The following is a 17,683-nucleotide window of genomic DNA, read 5'->3' as shown; positions in this document are numbered from 1 at the left end:
TCAGACGGATTCTGATATCAGCTTCTGCACTTCATCTGTTGCCATATCACCCATAAAGAACCTCTGGAAAATTCACCACACGCTCATGAGAGAATGAGAGAGAAAAAGGTAAACATCATTATAACAAAAATAACCCGCATTGAGGCGGACCTACAGAAATATCGAACAGAAATGACCGTGTAGGAAAGCCAAGAAAAGCGGCATGTTTAAGCAGAGTCCACAGTTGTCCAAGGGAAAAACTGCACACAAATATAGATGAAAGCAGTGCCGATCATGTTTGGTTCAAAGTAAAACTACTTTAAATATCCACAGAATGCCACAACGAGAACAAAAACTCTAGAGTTTGTCCCACTTTTTAAAGCCTACAGGCCTTTTCCCGCCAAGTGAGGTGGCTCTAAAAAGAGCCTTTGGTTTGCAAGGTGGTCAGGTGGTCTGGAGGCAGCTCATCGGCAGACGGTGTACCTGATGATGGCTTTGGTGGCCTTGGACTCGGCGTGCTTGCCAATCTCCCCGGGCAGAAGCAGGTGCACGGCTGTCTGGATCTCCCTGGTGGTGATGGTGGAGCACTTGGTGGAGGGGGCCAGGCGAGAGGCTTCGTCGGTGATGCGCTCGAAGATGTCCTTAACGAACGAATCCAAGATGCTCACGGTCTTCTGCGAGAGGCTCAGGCCCTCGTGAACCTGCTTCAGAACCCTGGGGAAGTAGGCGGCAAAACTGTTAGGGCGGCGGCAGCAGTGGCATTGGCGCCTTGGCTGCTCGTGCTTCGGGCTCTTTGGGTCCACTGCTGTGGGTTCTTCCGTGCCCGGGCATTCCCCAGAAGAAGTCTCACAGCCAGGCTCAGCCATGTGGCACTCGCCTTCTCGACAGCTCAGAAGGAAGGAAGATGGTGGCTTCGGAGGGGGCGCTGGTCCATTTACAGTCGCTACATTTCCTGACGTCACGGGCAACCTCCATATCTGATTGGACAAAATGCAACGTAGGGAAGCGGGGCTCTTTGCCAGGCCCTGTCCCCTGTGATGGCACACCCTCGAGCTTCACATCACATCGGACAATCGGAGAAGGAAATCCGGTGCCCTCTAAACTTGTTGGGACCTCGGTCACAAAATCTTTCAAACATTCCATTTCATTGTGGATTTAGTCAGCTGATTTTCAACATCGAAACAGTAACAGACCTTAAGAGAGTCCTGATTTATTGGAATACTTTATATTGCACATATTACCTTATTTCTGATAAGCAGTAAGTGCCATTGGATCAGCACATGCTAGAAACCAGGATGCTCTGGAGACCCAGCTTCAGTGTGTCCATCTCTTAAAATGACACCAAAGGTAAAGTGGTGGTGATGGAAACGCATGAATACATAGGGAGAGAGGAAGAAAATGATGCCTGGGATTACACAGGCATGTGTAACAGGAGGTAGCAATATTGGAGTACCTTCCTTTCTATTCAATTGCTTTGTGTGTGTTGGGGGGCAAATTTTTGGCAGGTCGGGAGCAGCACACAAGAAACAGAGACATAAATTGGACCAGTCCATTTTCATTTATCTACACAAAGATAGTATATTAAGTTACAATTAAGAGGTTGGGGGGGATTTCAACTGGTCATAAGTAATTACACATCTCATAATAGCTCCTGGTGGTGCCTGTTTCTAAACGCTGTAAGGAAAGGCCAGCAGAATGGGATAAACCAGAGCTGAATCTTATTTCCCTGTGTTTTCTGCACAAAGCGAGAGGTGAGTATGTGAGATTGGGGTGGCTGCCTGTCGAAATGCTGAAATGCCTGGGGCCCTGGGATCCTTCAGGTGTGTCCACAAGAGTTAACCGGAGATCCCAGAAATTCTCAAGCAGAGCACTCCTGTGCATTCCTGGCATGCCCCAGTGGGGCAAGACCTAGTGCCCACTAGTGCCCAGAGTAGAATGGAGAGAAAGTCAAGCAGCCACGAATCCCCAGCGAGCCTCCATTCTGTCACAGTCACTGGCACACCCTATCTTTTTTCTTGCCAAGCAACCAGATGCTGATCTTCACAGATGGCAAAACCACTACTCACAAATAAATCAGAACAGGCCTGGACACGCAGGCCAGTTTGTCAGGACCGGTTTACGTACCTTTCCAAGTCACTACTATCATTGTCAGCTGCTCAGCCTAACCCAACAGGTGCCACTACAGGAGAGGAGAGGGAGAGGACGAGTCCCAGAGGGCCCATTCCCAGTGTACTGCAAAGTCCTCTTCCTCCTGACAGCCTGGAACTTGCAGCTAGCACAGATGGGTCCCCCTGAAGATCCTTTCCCCTCTTCTGGCTTTCCAGGCATCGTATCAACTAATCAGAGTTGGTATTAACCTTCCTGTTGCCTCTCTCAGAAATACTATAAAAACACGCCAGTGAGAAGAAAGGTCAACCAACAACACGTGTTCACTGATGCCCCAGCAGGGGAGATTCGGGAAGACTTCACCAGAAGCACCAAAATTGTAGGCTTTTCAGCTTTGACTTACTGAGAGAGTCTGACCTCCATATCCCATGCCCCTAGATCCAGAGGAATGACTGGCCAATTTGGGGCCATTTCTCCTACCATTCAGAATGGACTGTTGTCCTGGGCTAAGCCACCATGGCTTGGGCAGGATGTCTCGCATGGCCAGCAGAGTGCTGGCGCAAATCAAGAGACATAATTGATGAGCCCCTGCCCCGAGTTGTGACCGAGACCCTCAGGAGAAATGGCAAAGACCATAGTCTCCAAACACAGCACACAAAGAGGTAGTCATACAGATAAAAACACCAGAACGGTTTTTAGTGTTTTTATCAGAATTTGCCAAGTTTAAAATTGTTTTCTTAACAGTAGTTAGGTTGAAAAAACAATACCCGCACACTAGAATTGCTGACCAAATATAAGTGTTCTTGGCTGGAAAACAAAACAAAACTAAACTAAACTAAACACCAATTTACCCAAATTGTCTAGGAAACCACCAGAGGGACCTATATTACTCAACTTTTGTTGATCAGACATTGGATGTGGCCATCAGGGGAAGTCCCAGAGCTCGGACACGGCAGCTCTCTGTAGTTGAGGGAGCCCCTAAAAGGACTAAAGTCTGAGGACTGCCAGCTGACTGCACTCTCAGCAGCTGAAGCATAGTCTGTCTCTGAGGAGAGTGCTGGTTGGAACATCTCAATGTCTATGATAGCCTCATTATGAAATGATACTCTGGCCACCCAGGCAAACGTAGTTTGACAGTGGTTTTCTCTCAGCACTAGCTTTGGCCTCCATTTCTTGGTGAAAAGAGGTATGTTATCACATTATTTGGTATTCCATTTTAGGCACCGTGCCCTGTGTCTGCTATCTTGCTCTCTATGCTTAAATCCTGGCTTTACTACAATGGATCCACGTGTGCTTCCTGAATCCGGGATGTCATGGCTGCCTTAAATTTGGGGAAATTACCAGACATTTGTCTTTGAATATTATTCTTCCAAAATTCATCCAAGTTTCTGCTTCTGGAATGCTGCTGAGATGCACTTAATAACTACTTACCCCATTCCTTAAGTCTCTTTGCCTCACTTCCATCCCATTTTTGTCTTTATCCTTCTATGAGGCATTCTGTCTTATTCCTTTCACCTCTCTTCTAGTTCACCCATTATCTCTCTCTGGTATGTGTCCTTTGCTCTGTAAACTTTGGTGAATCTTTTACTCTAGCAGTTACTATTTTCAAGCCTAGGAAACCATTGAAGACATTTTTGATAACGAGTCGCTTCCTACTCTCATTTTACATGTCTTGTAATTATTTTTTAAAGATGTTACTTATTCATGTGTCAGAGAGAGAGAGCGAACCAGCAGGGGGAGCGGCAGGCAGAGGGACAAGCAGGCTCCTCGCTCAGCAGGGAGCGCGATGTGGGACTCCATCCTAGGAAAGAGGGATCATGATTGGAGTTGAAGGCAGATGCTTAACCGACGGAGCCACCCAGGCGTCCCTCTTGTAATTATTTATATAAACGTTTTAACCGTGTTTGGAAGTTGGCATTTGGTAATAATACTTTGGAACCTTCCAGTTTGGTTTCTTGTTTGCTTTTGAGAGGGGCAGCTTGTTTTGGGATTGTGTGCTTGTGTAGGAGGACTTTATCTGCAGGAATCCTGTAACAACCTCAATTAAGGTTACTCCCCTAGGAAGGATTAGAAGTGCATTTGCCATGTGTCTGGGTTTCTGACCACTAACTGTTGGCATCAGGCTGGCAGTGCTAACCTGAAACCCAGAGCTACACCAGGACACTCATGTGAATGCACATTCTCAGGGAATTTTTTTTCCCCCTGACTCAGAAATAAGGACCGGGAATAGAAGTTTCATTAGCATCTCCTTTTCTCAGTAGGAAACAGTCCAGTTTTCTCACAGTCTGTAGTCATTAAAGCACCACTTCACACAAAGCCGAGTATGTAATGTGATGGGTCTTACTTGCTCAGGCCCATGTAGCAAGAGGTAAACAACAACAACAACAACAACAACAACAAAGTGTATATTCAAATAGCCTGAGTTCAGATACATGGTCGGCATCAAGGAAAATCGTTTTACTACTATTAATCTGAGCAATTCTCCTCTGAGCTGATGCAAGTGGTGAGAAAGTCATCCATGCACAGGCCTGGATTCATATCCTTCTCCTCATGGTTAAAAGCATACAATTAGTCAAACAAAGAAACAAACAACAGGTAAAGTATAATTCCAATTTCCCACTCAATCGCAGAGGCTGAGTACCCAGTAAGACTCTTACTGGTTCAGCCTGAGACACCTGACCGCACCCTAGGCCCTATGCTGAGGGTCAGGGGCTCCACATCCCTGATTGGCTAACTCACAGCTGACTGAGGCTTGAGTTGCCTTGACTAGAAGCCTCCATCATCCTCATGAAGCCGATCTGCAAGTCCTGAAGGTTTGTGATTTCCACAAGAAAAGATTACAGGCTTGGGAAGAATAGAATCAGCTAAATCTGGCCTACTTAAAGAGTTAGCTCCAGTTACTAGGGAGCCTGGAATAGGAATTGTTTCCTGAACTTTCTCATTTAGCGATTTCTGTACTGAGTTTGGGTCCTGTCTTCTGTTTTTCCATGAATTCCATAACAAAAGTAATGTTGAGAAAGTTGGATTGGGGGGCACGTGGGGGCTGCGGTGTTTAAGCAGCTGCCTTTGGCTCATGTCATGATCCCAGGGTCCTGTAATTGGGCCCCTCATCAGGCTCTCTGCTCAGTGGGGAGCCTGCTTGTCCTCTCCCTCTGCCTTCCGCTCTGCCTACTTGTCCTCATTCTCGCAATCTCGCTCTCCATCAAATAAATAAATAAAACCTTTTTTAAAAAGTTTGATTGGGGATGGTCGACTTATTAGTACTAGTTTCCCAGGGTTGTTGCTTATAATTTGTTACTTAAGTGACAAATCCACTTCTCTCAATCAGTCTTTACCATTAACCACACTATTAGAGAATGAATGCTCACTGGATGCCCTGTGTCCTCAGTTGCCCTCAGAAGTCATCAGGGGTACTCATTTCCATATTGTCTAGGCTTCAACATCCATTTTCCCTCACTGCATCTTGAGTTTGTATCTGTCACACACCTTCACACTCCCAGTCTTCATGGTCTATGTGGTGCATTCAGTGTTGTTTTACTCATGCTCCTATTTGATTTCTGAAACTACGGAGCAGAACACCCAAAGGAGTGTCAAACTGTCCTAACAGATTCTATTTCTTAATATGACTTCTCACATAAAACGATACATATGAGAGCGGTACGTAAGAGCAAGATGGAAAACCTTCGTGTGTCACATGGACAAACAGATGGACTTTGAAACAGCAGCAGTGAGCATGACAGAAAGGAAGTCCCTCAGTGGAATGCTGTTTATGCAAAGAGGCTCACCGTTGTATCTCTGAAAACGGGCATGGTGGTGAAGAGCCTTTAGCTCCCCAGATATTTTTCCCCATCTTGGGGCACTACCAAGGACAATTTACTGGTTGTTGAATTCCCGGGAATGTTTCCCACTGGCCTTACAGAATAAATTCCGTACTTTTCCAAATGCTCTGATTAGATTTTTCAAATATTCCAGAGAAACAATAAGCAATAAACCTTACGAGGGTGGCCACTGATCCTAAATTCTTACTGTAATGATCCCAAGGAGAGCCCTGGAGTTATAATGGCTCATCCGAGTTCTTCTACATTGGACCTAACAAACAACAAAACAACAACAAAAAACCCAGACTTGACACCTAGTGATGGAAGAGGCATTGCACCCCTTCACGTCTTTGCTACACACAAAAGCCTTCTCTGGTATCCTTCGTTTTCTGGAACTGCCCGCCCTATTTTTCTGGAAGTCATATTGTTCTGCTATAGCTAAATAAGTTTTGTGATGTGACACTCCAGGAGGTTCCTGGGGCACTTCTGATGGGCTAAGGAAAGTTTTTGGATTTTTGTAGATTATCCAGATTTGTTTGGCAGGGAATGTCATCGTTCACATGGGCATTTACAAAGTATTTCAAGAGTACAAATGCCATTCTCAAAATATCGACCAAATATGCATTGCCAAAAATACCGTAATCAATTTCTAAAAATTGAAATCAGAGTATATTCACTTTTGCAGAGATAGGAAGCTAAAAAAGTAAAAAAATATGATAAAATTAAGGAACATTAATACCGTCTTGAAGAAAAGGGTGGTGAATGAGGCCACCTCACTTCTCTAACGGGACAACTAGTAATCGATATGATGGAAGAAGCAGTGCATGTGCCCAAGTACAGCTCAGGTTTCGTATCTCACATGGGTTGTTCTATCCCCCACCCCACCCCCACCTGCACCAAAATCATATGAAGACATCCTTAACCCCCAGGACCTCCAATGGGATCATATTTGGAGATAGAATCATTAATGAGGCAATCAAGCTAAAATCCCCTCTTTTGTTCGGACACTAATCCAAAATGACTTTTGCCTGTATAAAAGGGGGAAATGTTAACACAGAGACATGCACATAGAGAAGAAAATGTGGAAAAAAAAAAACAAAACAAAACAATGGGAAAAGTCAGTAATGTAAGAGTCCGAGAGAGAGGGACCAGGATCTGATTCTTGCCTCACACATCTCAGAAGGAAGTAACGTGGCCCATAACCCTTGATTTGGACTTCTAATCTCCAGAACTGTGAGACAATACATTTCTGTTAAGCTTCCCAGTCTGTGGTACTTTGTAAGGATAGACTTAGCACACTCATGCAGATTTTGATGCCAGAAGTGGTATGATGTTGTAACAAAGACTTAGGGAGTTGGGAGTGGCTCTGAAACTGGGTGATGTGGGGGGGGGGGAGAAACTGGGTAATGGGTAAGGATGGTAGCGTTTTGAGATACATGACAAAACAAGCTGAGATTGCTTTGAGGGACTGTTGGATGAAATATGGACATGAAGTGTATTTCCGGTGAGGGCTCATACAGAAAAGAGGAGAGCTATGGGGAAAGACTTTATCATCTTAGAGAATACATAGAGCATCATGAAAATTATGTTGCTAGAAATGTGAGTGAGAAGGGTGTTTCTGCTGAGATAGCAGATGGAAATTAGAGGCATGTTATTGGAAACTTGAGAAATGGCCATCCTTGTTATCAGGTGACAGAGCATTTGCCCACACCATGTGCCAGTGTTTTGTGTTTGGTGAAGACTAGAAAGTTCACATGATGAGCTGGGACAGATAAGCTGAGGGGATTTGTAAGCACAGGGTTGAAGGCATGGCCTGGTCTCCCCTTGCTGCTCATAGTAAATGCCAGAGGAGAGACCTAAATTGAAGAAGGTAGCGTGAAATGAGAAGAAACTAACACGCTATGATTTGCACCCTTCTCAGCCTAACCAGGTAGCCTGCTTTGGAAAAAGGGCCAAGGGTGTGCCTGGAAAGCCATCAGTTGGGAGCTTAGGCATGTGACACGTGGGTCCAATCGACCATCTCAGCAGGAGCCAGGAATGGAGATACTGTTATGCAAGACAAACGTGTGGAGGACCCTACTGTGCAATAGCTTGGACCCTTTGGAATGTAGGGAAAGCCAACAGGTGTCTTATTCTGAGAATTTGATGCTGGCTGAAAGGTGGCTAGCCGGAACTCAAGGGAAAGAGATGGGACAGACAACACGAAGGAAGACTGTTGGGACTGCTGGGATTCGGCAGGCGAGAAAAGGGCCCACAGCTATATCTCACTGGGAACATGGGCTATTCTTCAGGAAAGGGGGCAAATGACCCCACAGAAGGTTCAGTGGCTGGCAGGGCTGCCACTGTCACTATAGACCCAGAGGTGCAATGCCAGGATCTGTAGAGCCATCTTCACCTTGATTCCTGAGACCGGGGCCGCCTCCTGGGTTCCAAAGGTTAGGAAAACCTGGCCTTCAGAAGAAGGTACTGCAGCAGCCCTGGATGGGTGGGAGGCCACCACTTCCCATGGCAGAAAGTGTGGGGCTGCCACCCCTTGTGGGAGCAGAGCTCAGGGCCTAGAGCCAGAGAGGATTCTTTTCCATCCTTATGATCTAATATAATGTTTCCTACTAGCACCCAAACTTGCTCTGGGCCCACGAACCCTTGTTTCCCTTTCCAATACCATGAGTTTGGAATAGTAACGACTCTCCTGTGGCTGTCCGTCCATTGTGTTTTGGCAGCAGGTAACTTCTTGTCTCCTGTCACATGTTCTCAGCTGGGCAGCAATTATGCGTCAGCATTAATCAGAGCTGGAAATGCACCCTCATCTGGTGTAGAGGATATTTAGATGAAATTTGGCCTTTGCATTGATGCTGGAATGGGCGAAGTCTTTTGGTGACATTCACATAAGATGAATGCAGTGTGGTCTTGAAGACATGAATTTTGGGGGCGAGAGGCCTGACTCTTATGGGTTGAACTTTGTGCTCCCATAATTGATATGTTGTATTCCTGATCCCTCGTTCTTCTAAATGTGACCTTAGTTGATGGTAGACTACTACCCTGGCATTACCCTGGTGGTCGTGTGCAGATGAAATCATTAAGGTAGGCCTCACCCAATAGGAGAGTTGTCCTTATGAAAAGGAGAGATTTGGAGTCACAGACACTCACAGAGGGAAGACCATGTGAGTAGATATTGTTTTCGTGCAACCTGTAACAAATTTCAAGGGATTGAGGCCCCCCCGCCCCAGCCCTACAGTGTGTTCTCCCTTCACAGATATATAGGAAGCTGGAAATCAATTAAATGGAAAGCACTTGGAAAATCACCATCCACTTTGAAATTCAGCATGTACCTATAGGAAAAGGAAACAAAGAAAGGAAAAAAGCCCATACGCCAAGAAGAAAAACACAATGAGTGTTAGAGTGCATTACCTTTATTCTAAGTCCTCCTCCCCAACAAATCAGTTGAGGTAGAGGAAGGAGTCACCTTAGTTCCCTTAATTGCCAAGCAGCCTCCTCTTATTTTGATGCAAAAGGATAGGGACAGGTCCCACTGTAACGTCTGCATGTTGACACTTCCACCACCCTGATTAAAAGGAAACGCTTCAACAGAAACCCACAGGCAGACATGTCGACGATCACACCACCTTACCACTCAATCTCCAGGCACAGGAAGGCTATTATCGGTTCAGCCCTGGTCACCCCACCACCCTTTGGGCCAATGGCCGTGGATCCTGAGCTGCCAGTTGCTTATTGGCTGCTGCCAGCGGGGGCTGGGAGCACAGCTGCTCTCATTGGACTAACCCGTCATCCAGGCATAATTGCAGGGCAGGAAGCCTTTTGTGTCAAAAGGGAAAGATGGTAGGCTACCAAGGCACAGAATCAGATAAATTTGAAGGAAGTGAAGTATGCCTTACTATTTTATTTAATTTATTTACTTCTTTCTTTTTTTCTTTCTTTCTTTCTTTCTTTCTTTCTTTCTTTCTTTCTTTCTTTCTTTCTTTCTTTCTTTCTTTATTTTTATTTTATCGTGATATGTTAATCACCTAAAGTAGGCCTTTCACAATGTCGGGCTCTTTAGTAGGGCACGGTTCTAGATAGTTTGAGTTTTCTGCTCGGTGTTTGTGTCCTCTTTTATGTATTTAACTGAACTAGGATGAGGGGATACGTTGAGGGAATGTGAATGGAGTAAGGGTGAGTTTTGTATCTGGTACAGTGCTTCACTTGTTGCTGTTTCAACACACTCGGAAATTCTCTATTGGACACTACTCGACACAAGTGGGAGAAGGAGAATACAAAAGGCAAGTAATATTATTGTGGACCGAGCTGTGACCGTAAAGAGTCCCAAAGACGCTGACCTGAAGGAAGGAACCATTTAAGAAAGGTATGAAATGCGACATGGTGAAGGAAAATCATAACAGCCTGCACCACACACATATATTAAGTGGACTTGCGAGGGTTTGAAACATGGCAGACGAAGAGGACCAGCAACAAACTACCAACACTGTAGAAGAGCCCCTGGATCTCATCAGGCTCAGCCTGGATGAGCAAATTTATGTGAAAATGAGAAATGACAGAGAGCTTCGAGGCAGATTACATGCTTATGATCAGCATTTAAATATGATATTGGGAGATGTGGAAGAAACTGTGACTACTATCGAAATTGATGAGGAAACATACTAAGAGATATATAAATCAACAAAACGGAATATTCCAATGCTTTTTGTCCGGGGAGATGCTGTTGTACTAGTTGCCCCTCCTTTAAGAGTTGGCTGAAACAAAGAATTTATCATGTATGGAATATAGAAGCTTTTGTATGATTGCCTCTTTAAATGTAGAAGATATTCAAAAGAGAAACCTGCGTAAATTTTGATATTAAGAAATGACCAAGGATTCTTCCACTCCTGAAATGAGTTGATTTGCGGATAACTAAAAAATTCTTAAGCTAAAGGACATTTTAATTTTTTTCCAACCCTTTCAATAAATGTGATCACCAAGATGCAGAACTCTTTTTTTCAGGAATTGATTTGTTCTGTTTTTTCTCAATTTCTGATTTCTTTCCTTTAAATTAAATTTGATGTTTCCTTTTTTGATATTTAAAAGAAATAAATAAATAAAGTGGACTTGCTCACGGTAAAGGTGTTTTAAGAACGGGGAGAATGGCACAGGTCGAAATGCTAGAGTAGGTGGGTGTCTGGAGAGTTACAAGTCTCTTGTGCCAAGTTAGGTGGCTCTGAAAAGAGCCTTTGGTTTCCGAGGTGGTCAGGCTGTGTGGAGGCAGCTCATTGGCGGAAGGTGAACCTGATGATGGCCTTGGTGGCCTCGGACATGGCATGTTTGCCAATCTCCCCGGGCAGCAGCAGGCGCACGGCTGTCTGGATCTCCCTGGTGGTGATGGTGGAGCGCTTGGTGGGGCGGCCCAGGGGAGCGGCCTCCTCCGCAATGCGCTCAAAGATGTCCTTGACGAACGAATCCATGACGCTCGTGGCCTCCTGCGAGAGGCTCAGGCCCTCGTGAACCTGCCTCAGAACCCTGGGGAAGTAGGTGGCGAAACTGTCCGGGCTGCAGCGGTGGAGACGGACAAAGCGGCGGCCGCGGCAGCCACCGCGGCAGCCTCTGCGCCTCGGGTGCTTCTGCTTCGGGCTCTTCCGGTCCGCTGCCCTGGGCTCCTCGGTGCCGACGCTTTTCTCAGAAGAGGTGTCACAGTCAGGTTCAGCCATGTGGGGCTCGCCTTCCCGACAGCTCAGAAGGAAGGGCACTGGTGGCAGCTTGAGCAGCAAGGGCCCATTTATAGTCGCTGCATTTCCTGACGTCACTAGCAAGTCCTATCTGATTGGACAAAATGCAAAGACAAGAAGCGAGTCACTGAGCCAAGTCTTGTCAGATCGGATTGCTTCCCTCAAGCTTGACATTGAAATCAGGCGGCTTCTAATTTTCTTGTGGCGGCCGCCAGAAATACGTTCAAACATTCCATGTAAACTTGTAGTTTACCTCCAGATGTCGGGTCACGGTCTCAGGTTTGTGAAATACAGAGTAACATCAGGCTTTGTGCTGAGCTTGGATCCCGCTTGGGAGTCACTCCCTCTCCCCCTGCCCATTCCCCTACTCCCCTCCCTCTCTCTCTGACTCTCCTTGAAAAAAAAATTTCATATTGGAAATCTGGAGGAAACTACACCTTTACATGGAACGTTTGAACATTTTTCTAGTGGCCGTCACAAGAAAATTAGAGGACGCCTGATTCCGACTCTGACGGAAGAGACATCAAGCTCGAGGGCAAGCAGTCGGATCTGACAAGACCTGGCTCGTGAACTGCTTCTTAGCTTTGCATGTTGTCCAATCAGATAGGACTTGCCGGTGACGTCAGGAAATGCAGCGACTATATATGGGCCCTTGCTGCTCAAGCTGCCGCCAGTGCCCTTCCTTCTGAGCTGTCGGGAAGGTGAACCCCACATGGCTGAACCTGGCTCTGAGACCTATTCTGAGGAAAACCTCAGCACCGAGGAGCCCACAGCAGCGGACCCGATGAGCTCGAAGCAGAAGTAGTAGCCCAGGCGTGGAGGCTGCCGCCCTAGCCCTGGCTGCGGCTGCCACCGCCTTGTCTGCCGCCGCTGCCCCGACAATTTCGCCACCTACTTTGCCAGGGTTCTGAAGCATGTGCACCAGGGCCTCAGCCTCTCACAGGAGGCCGTGAGCGTCATGGATTCGTTCGTCAAGGATATCTTCGAGCTCATCGCCGAGGAGGCCTCTCGCCTTGCCCGCTTCACCAAGCACTCTACCATCACCACCAGGGAGATCCAGACAGCTGTGCGCCTGCTGCAGCCTGGGGAGATTGGCAAGCACGCCGTGTCCGAGGCCGTGAAGGCCGTCATCAGGTTCTACGGATGCAAATGAGCTGCCTCCAGACCGCCTGACCACCTCGCAAACCAAAGGCTCTTTTCAGAGCCACGTCACTTGGCACAAGAGACCTGTAACTCTCCAGAGACCCGCCTACTCTAGTGTTTGGACCTGTGCCATTTTGCCTGCTCTTAAAACACCTTTACCGTGAGCAAGTCCACTTTAATATATGTGTGTGGTGCAGTCAGTTATGTTTTCCTTGACCATGTCACATTTCATCACGTTCCTACGTGGCCCAGTCCTTCAGGTCAGCATCTCCGCGACTCTTTAGGGTCACAGCTGGGTACACAATAATTTTACTTGCCTTTTGTATTCTCCTTCTCCCACTTGTTTCGAATAGTATCCTATAGAGAATTTCCGAGTGTGTTGATACAGCAAGAAGTGAAGCACTGTAGCAGATACAAAACTCACCCTTAGCCCATTCACATTCCCTCAACGTATCCCCTCATCCTAATTCAGTTAAATACATAAAAGTGGACCCAAACACCGTGCAGAAAACTCAACATATCTAGAACTGTGCCCTAGTCAAGCTCCCGACCTTGTGAAAGCCTACTTTAGGTGATTAACCTAACAAAAATAAATAAAATTTAAAAAATGGCCTACCTTAATTCAATAAAATTTTATCTGAATCTGTGCCTTGGTAGCATGCCATCTTTCCCTTTGACACAAAAGGCTTCCTGCCCTGCAATTATGCCTGGATGACAGGGTCATCCAATGAGAGCAGCTGTGCTCCAAGCCTCCGCTGGCAGCAGCCAATAAGCAACTGGCAACGCAGGATCCATGGCGATTGGCCCAAAGGGTGGTGGGGTGACCAGGGCTGAACCAATAATAGCCTTCCTGTGCCTGGAGATTGAGGGGCAAGGTGGTGTGATCGTCAACATGTCTGCCTGTGGGTTTCTGTTGAAGAGCTTCCTTTGAACCAGGGTGGTTGAAGTGTCAACATGTAGATGTCACAGTGGGACCTGTCCCTATCACGCTGCATCAAAATAAGAGGATCCATGGCAATTAAGAGAACTAAGGTGACTCCTTCCTCTATCTCCAGTGATTTAATGGGGAGGAGGACTTAGGGTAATGGTAATGCACTCTAACACTAATTGTGATTTTCTTCTTGGTGCATGGGCTTTTTCCCTTCTTTGTTTCCTTTTCCTATAGGTACATGCTGAATTTGAAAGTGGTTGGTGATTATCCAAGTGCTTTCCATTTAATTGATTTCCAGCTTCCTATATATCTGTGAAGGGAGAACACACTGTAGGACTGGGGTAGGAGGACTTCAATCCCTTGATATTTGTTACAGGTTGCATGAAAACAATATCTACTCACATGGTCTTCCCTGTGTGAGTGTCTATGACTCCAATTGTCTCCTTTTCCTAAGGACAACAATCCTATTGGGTGAGGCCTAACTTAATGACTTCACCTGCCCACGACCACCAGGGTAATGCCAGGGTAGTAGTCTACCATCAACTAAGGTCACATTTAGAAGAACGAGGGATCAGGAATACAACATATCAATTATGGGAGCACAAAGTTCAACCCATAAGAGTCAGGCCTCTCGCCCCCAAAATTCATGTCTTCAAGACCACACTGCATTCATCCTATGTGAATGTCACCAAAAGTCTTCACCCATTCCAGCATCAATGCAAATGCCAAATTTCATCTAAATATCCTCTACACCAGATGAGGGTGCATTTCCATCTGTGATTAATGCTGAGGCGTAATTCCTGCCCAGCTGAGAATGTGTGACAGGAGACAAGAAGTTACCTGCTTCCAAAGCACAATGGACGGACAGGCACAGGACAGTCATTACTATTCCAAAATCAAGGTATTGGAAAGGGAAATAACGGTTCGTGGGCCCAGAGCAAGTTTGGGTCCTAGTAGGAAACATTATATTAGATCATGAGGATGGAAAAGAATCCTCTCTGGCTCTAGGCCCCGAGCTCTACTCCCACAAGGGGTGGCAGCCCCACACTCTCTGCCATGGGAAGTGGTGGCCTCCCACCCATCCAGGGCTCCTGCAGTACCTTCTTCTGAAGGCCAGGTGTTCCTAAACCTTGGAACCCAGGAGCCAGCCTTTGTCTCAGGAATCAAAGTGAAGATGACTCTACAAATCCTGGCATTGCGCCTCTGGGTCTGTAGTGGCAGTGGCAGCCCTGCCAGTCACTGAACCTTCTGTGGGGTCATTTGCCCGCTTTCCTGAAGAATAGTCAATGTTCCCAATGAGATATAGCTGTGGGCCCTTTTCTCGCCTGCCAAATCCCAGTAGTCCCAACAGTCTTCCTTCGTGTTGTCTGTCCCATCTCTTTCCCTTGAGTTCTGGCGAGCCACCTTTCAGCCAGCATCAAATTCTCAGAATAAGTCACCTGTTGGCATTTCCTACATTCCAAAGGGTTCAAGCTATCGCACAGTGGGGTTCTCCACACGTTTCTCCTGCATAACCATATCTCCATTCCTGGCTTCTGTTGAGATGGTCGATTGGACCGAAGTGTCACATCCCTAAGCTCTCAACTGATGGTTTTCCAGGCACACCCTTGGCTCTTTTTCCAAAGTAGGCTATCTGGTTAGGCTGAGAAGGTTGCAAATCATAGCGTGCTTGTTTCTTCTCATTTCACGCTACCTTCTTCAATTTACGTCTCTCCTCTGGCATTTACTATGAGCAGCAAGGGGAGACCAGGCCATGCCTTCAACCCTGTGCTTCCATATCTCCTCAGCTTATCTGTCCCAGCTAATCATGTGAACATTCTAGTCTTCACCAAACACAAAACACTGGCACATGCTGTCGGCAAATGCTCTGTCACCTGATAACAAGGATGGCCATTTCTCAAGTTTCCAATAACATGCCTCTAATTTCCATCTGCTATCTCAGGAGAAGCACCCTTCTCACTCACATTTCTAACAACATAATTTTCATGATGCTCTATGTATTCTCTAAGATGATAAAGTCTTTCCCATAGCTCTCCTCTTTTCTGTATGAGCTCTCACCTGAAGTACACTTCATGTCCATATTTCATCCAACAGTCCCTCAAAGCAATCTCAGCTTGTTCTGTCATGTATCTCAAAACGCTACCATCCTTACCCATTACCCAGTTTCTTCCCCTGCCCCCACATTACCCAGTTTCAGAGCCACTCCCAACTCCCTAAGTCTTTGTTACAACATTATCCCACTTCCGGGATAAAAATCTGCATGAGTGTGCTCAATCTATCCTTACAAAGTACCACAGACTGCAGAGCTTAACAGAAATGTGTTGTCTCACAGTTCTGGAGGTTAGAATTCCAAATCAAGTGTTATGGGCCAGGTTACTTCCTTCTGAGATGTGTGAGGCAAGAATAAGATCCTGGTCCCTCTCTCTCGGACTCTTACTGACTTTTCCCATTGTTTTGTTTTGGTTTTTTTTCCACATTTTCTTCTCTATGTGCATGTCTCTGTGTTAACATTCCCCCCTTTTATACAGGCAAAAGTCATTTTGGATTAGTGTCCGAACAAAAGAGGGGATTTTAGCTTGATTGCCTCATTAATGATTTTATCTCCAAATATGATCCCATTGGAGGTCCTGGGGGTTAAGGATGTCTTCATATGATTTTGGTGCAGGTGGGGGGTGGGGTGGGGGATAGAACAACCCATGTGAGATACGAAACCCGAGCTGTATATGGGCACATGCACTGTTTCTTCCATCATATCGATTACTAGTTGTCCCGTTAGAGAAGTGAGGTGACCTCATTCACCACCCTTTTCTTCAAGACGGTATTAATGTTCCTTAATTTTATTGTATTTTTTACATTTCTAGGTTCCTATCTCTGCAAAAGTGAATATACTCTGATTTCAATTTTTAGAAATTGATTACGGTATTTTTGGCAATCCACATTTGGTCGATAGTTTGAGAATGGCATTTTTACTCTTGAAATACTTTGTAAATGCCCATGTGAATGATGACATTCCCTGCCAAACAAATCTGGATAATCTCCAAAATCCAAAAACTTTCCTTAGCCCAACAGAAGTGCCCCAGGAACCTCCTGGAGTGTCACATCACAAAACTTATTTAGCTATGGCAGAACAATATGACTTCCAGAAAAATAGGGTGAGCAGTTCCAGAAAACGAAGGATACCAGAGAAGGCTTTTGTGTGTAGCAAAGACGTGAAGGGGTGCAATGCCTCTTCCATCACTAGGTGCCAATCTGGGTTTTCTGTTGTTGTTTTGTTGTTTGTTAGGTCCAATGTAGAAGAACTCGGATGAGCCATTATAACTCCAGGGCTCTCCTTGGGATCATTACAGTAAGAATTTAGGATCAGTGGCCACCCTCGTAAGGTTTATTGCTTATTGTTTCTCTGGAATATTTGAAAAATCTAAACAGAGGATTTGGAAAAGTACAGAATTTATTCTGTAAGGCCAATGGGAAACGTTACCGGGAAATCAACAACCAGTAAAAATTGTCCTTGGTAGTGCCTCAAGATGGGGAAAAATATTTGGGGAGCTAAAGGCTCTTCACCACCATGGCCCTTTTCAAAGATACAGCGGTGAGCCTCTTTGCATAAACAGCATTCCACTGAGGCACTACCTTTCTGTCATGCTCACTGCTGCTGTTTCAAAGTCCCCGTGTCTGTCCATGTGACACACAAAGGTTTTGTGTCTTGCTCTTAAGTACCGGTCTCATTAATCGTTTTATGTGAGGAGTCATATTAAGAAATAGACTCCGTTAGGACAGTTTGGCACTCCCTTCGGTGCTTTGTTCTGTAGTTTCAGAAATCAAACAGGAACATGAGTAAAACAACACTGAATGCACCACACAGACCGTGAAGAGTGGAAGTGTGAAGGTGAGGGACAGATACAAACTCCAAGATACAGTGAGGGAAAATGGATGTTGAAGCTTAGCCAAAATGGAAATGAGTACCCCTGATCACATCTGTCGGCAACTGAGGA

General features: G+C 45.9%; 1 protein-coding gene and 3 pseudogenes across 1 annotated transcript; 2 read left to right on the top strand and 2 right to left on the bottom strand.

The window, feature by feature from the left end:
- Positions 1–443: 443 nt before the first annotated feature.
- On the bottom strand, positions 444–845 carry LOC114203571 (histone H2B pseudogene; annotated as a pseudogene).
- Positions 846–10,346: 9,501 nt separating this feature from the next.
- On the top strand, positions 10,347–10,655 carry LOC114204227 (U6 snRNA-associated Sm-like protein LSm3 pseudogene; annotated as a pseudogene).
- Positions 10,656–11,161: 506 nt separating this feature from the next.
- On the bottom strand, positions 11,162–11,599 carry LOC114204228 (histone H2B-like). The gene has a single exon (XM_028097385.1). It carries the CDS (start codon positions 11,597–11,599, stop codon positions 11,162–11,164), a length of 438 nt encoding a protein of 145 aa, XP_027953186.1.
- Positions 11,600–12,329: 730 nt separating this feature from the next.
- Positions 12,330–12,770, top strand: LOC114204289 (histone H2B pseudogene; annotated as a pseudogene).
- The last annotated feature ends 4,913 nt before the right edge of the window (positions 12,771–17,683 follow it).

Source organism: Eumetopias jubatus, unplaced genomic scaffold (genome assembly GCF_037043125.1).
Source record: "Eumetopias jubatus isolate StellerSeaLion01/CBP00866 unplaced genomic scaffold, mEumJub1_p1.0 scaffold_11, whole genome shotgun sequence".
Classification (NCBI taxonomy): Eukaryota; Metazoa; Chordata; class Mammalia; order Carnivora; family Otariidae; genus Eumetopias; species Eumetopias jubatus.
Note: the sequence above shows the minus strand (reverse complement) of the source record. Positions and strands in the feature narration are given on the sequence as shown.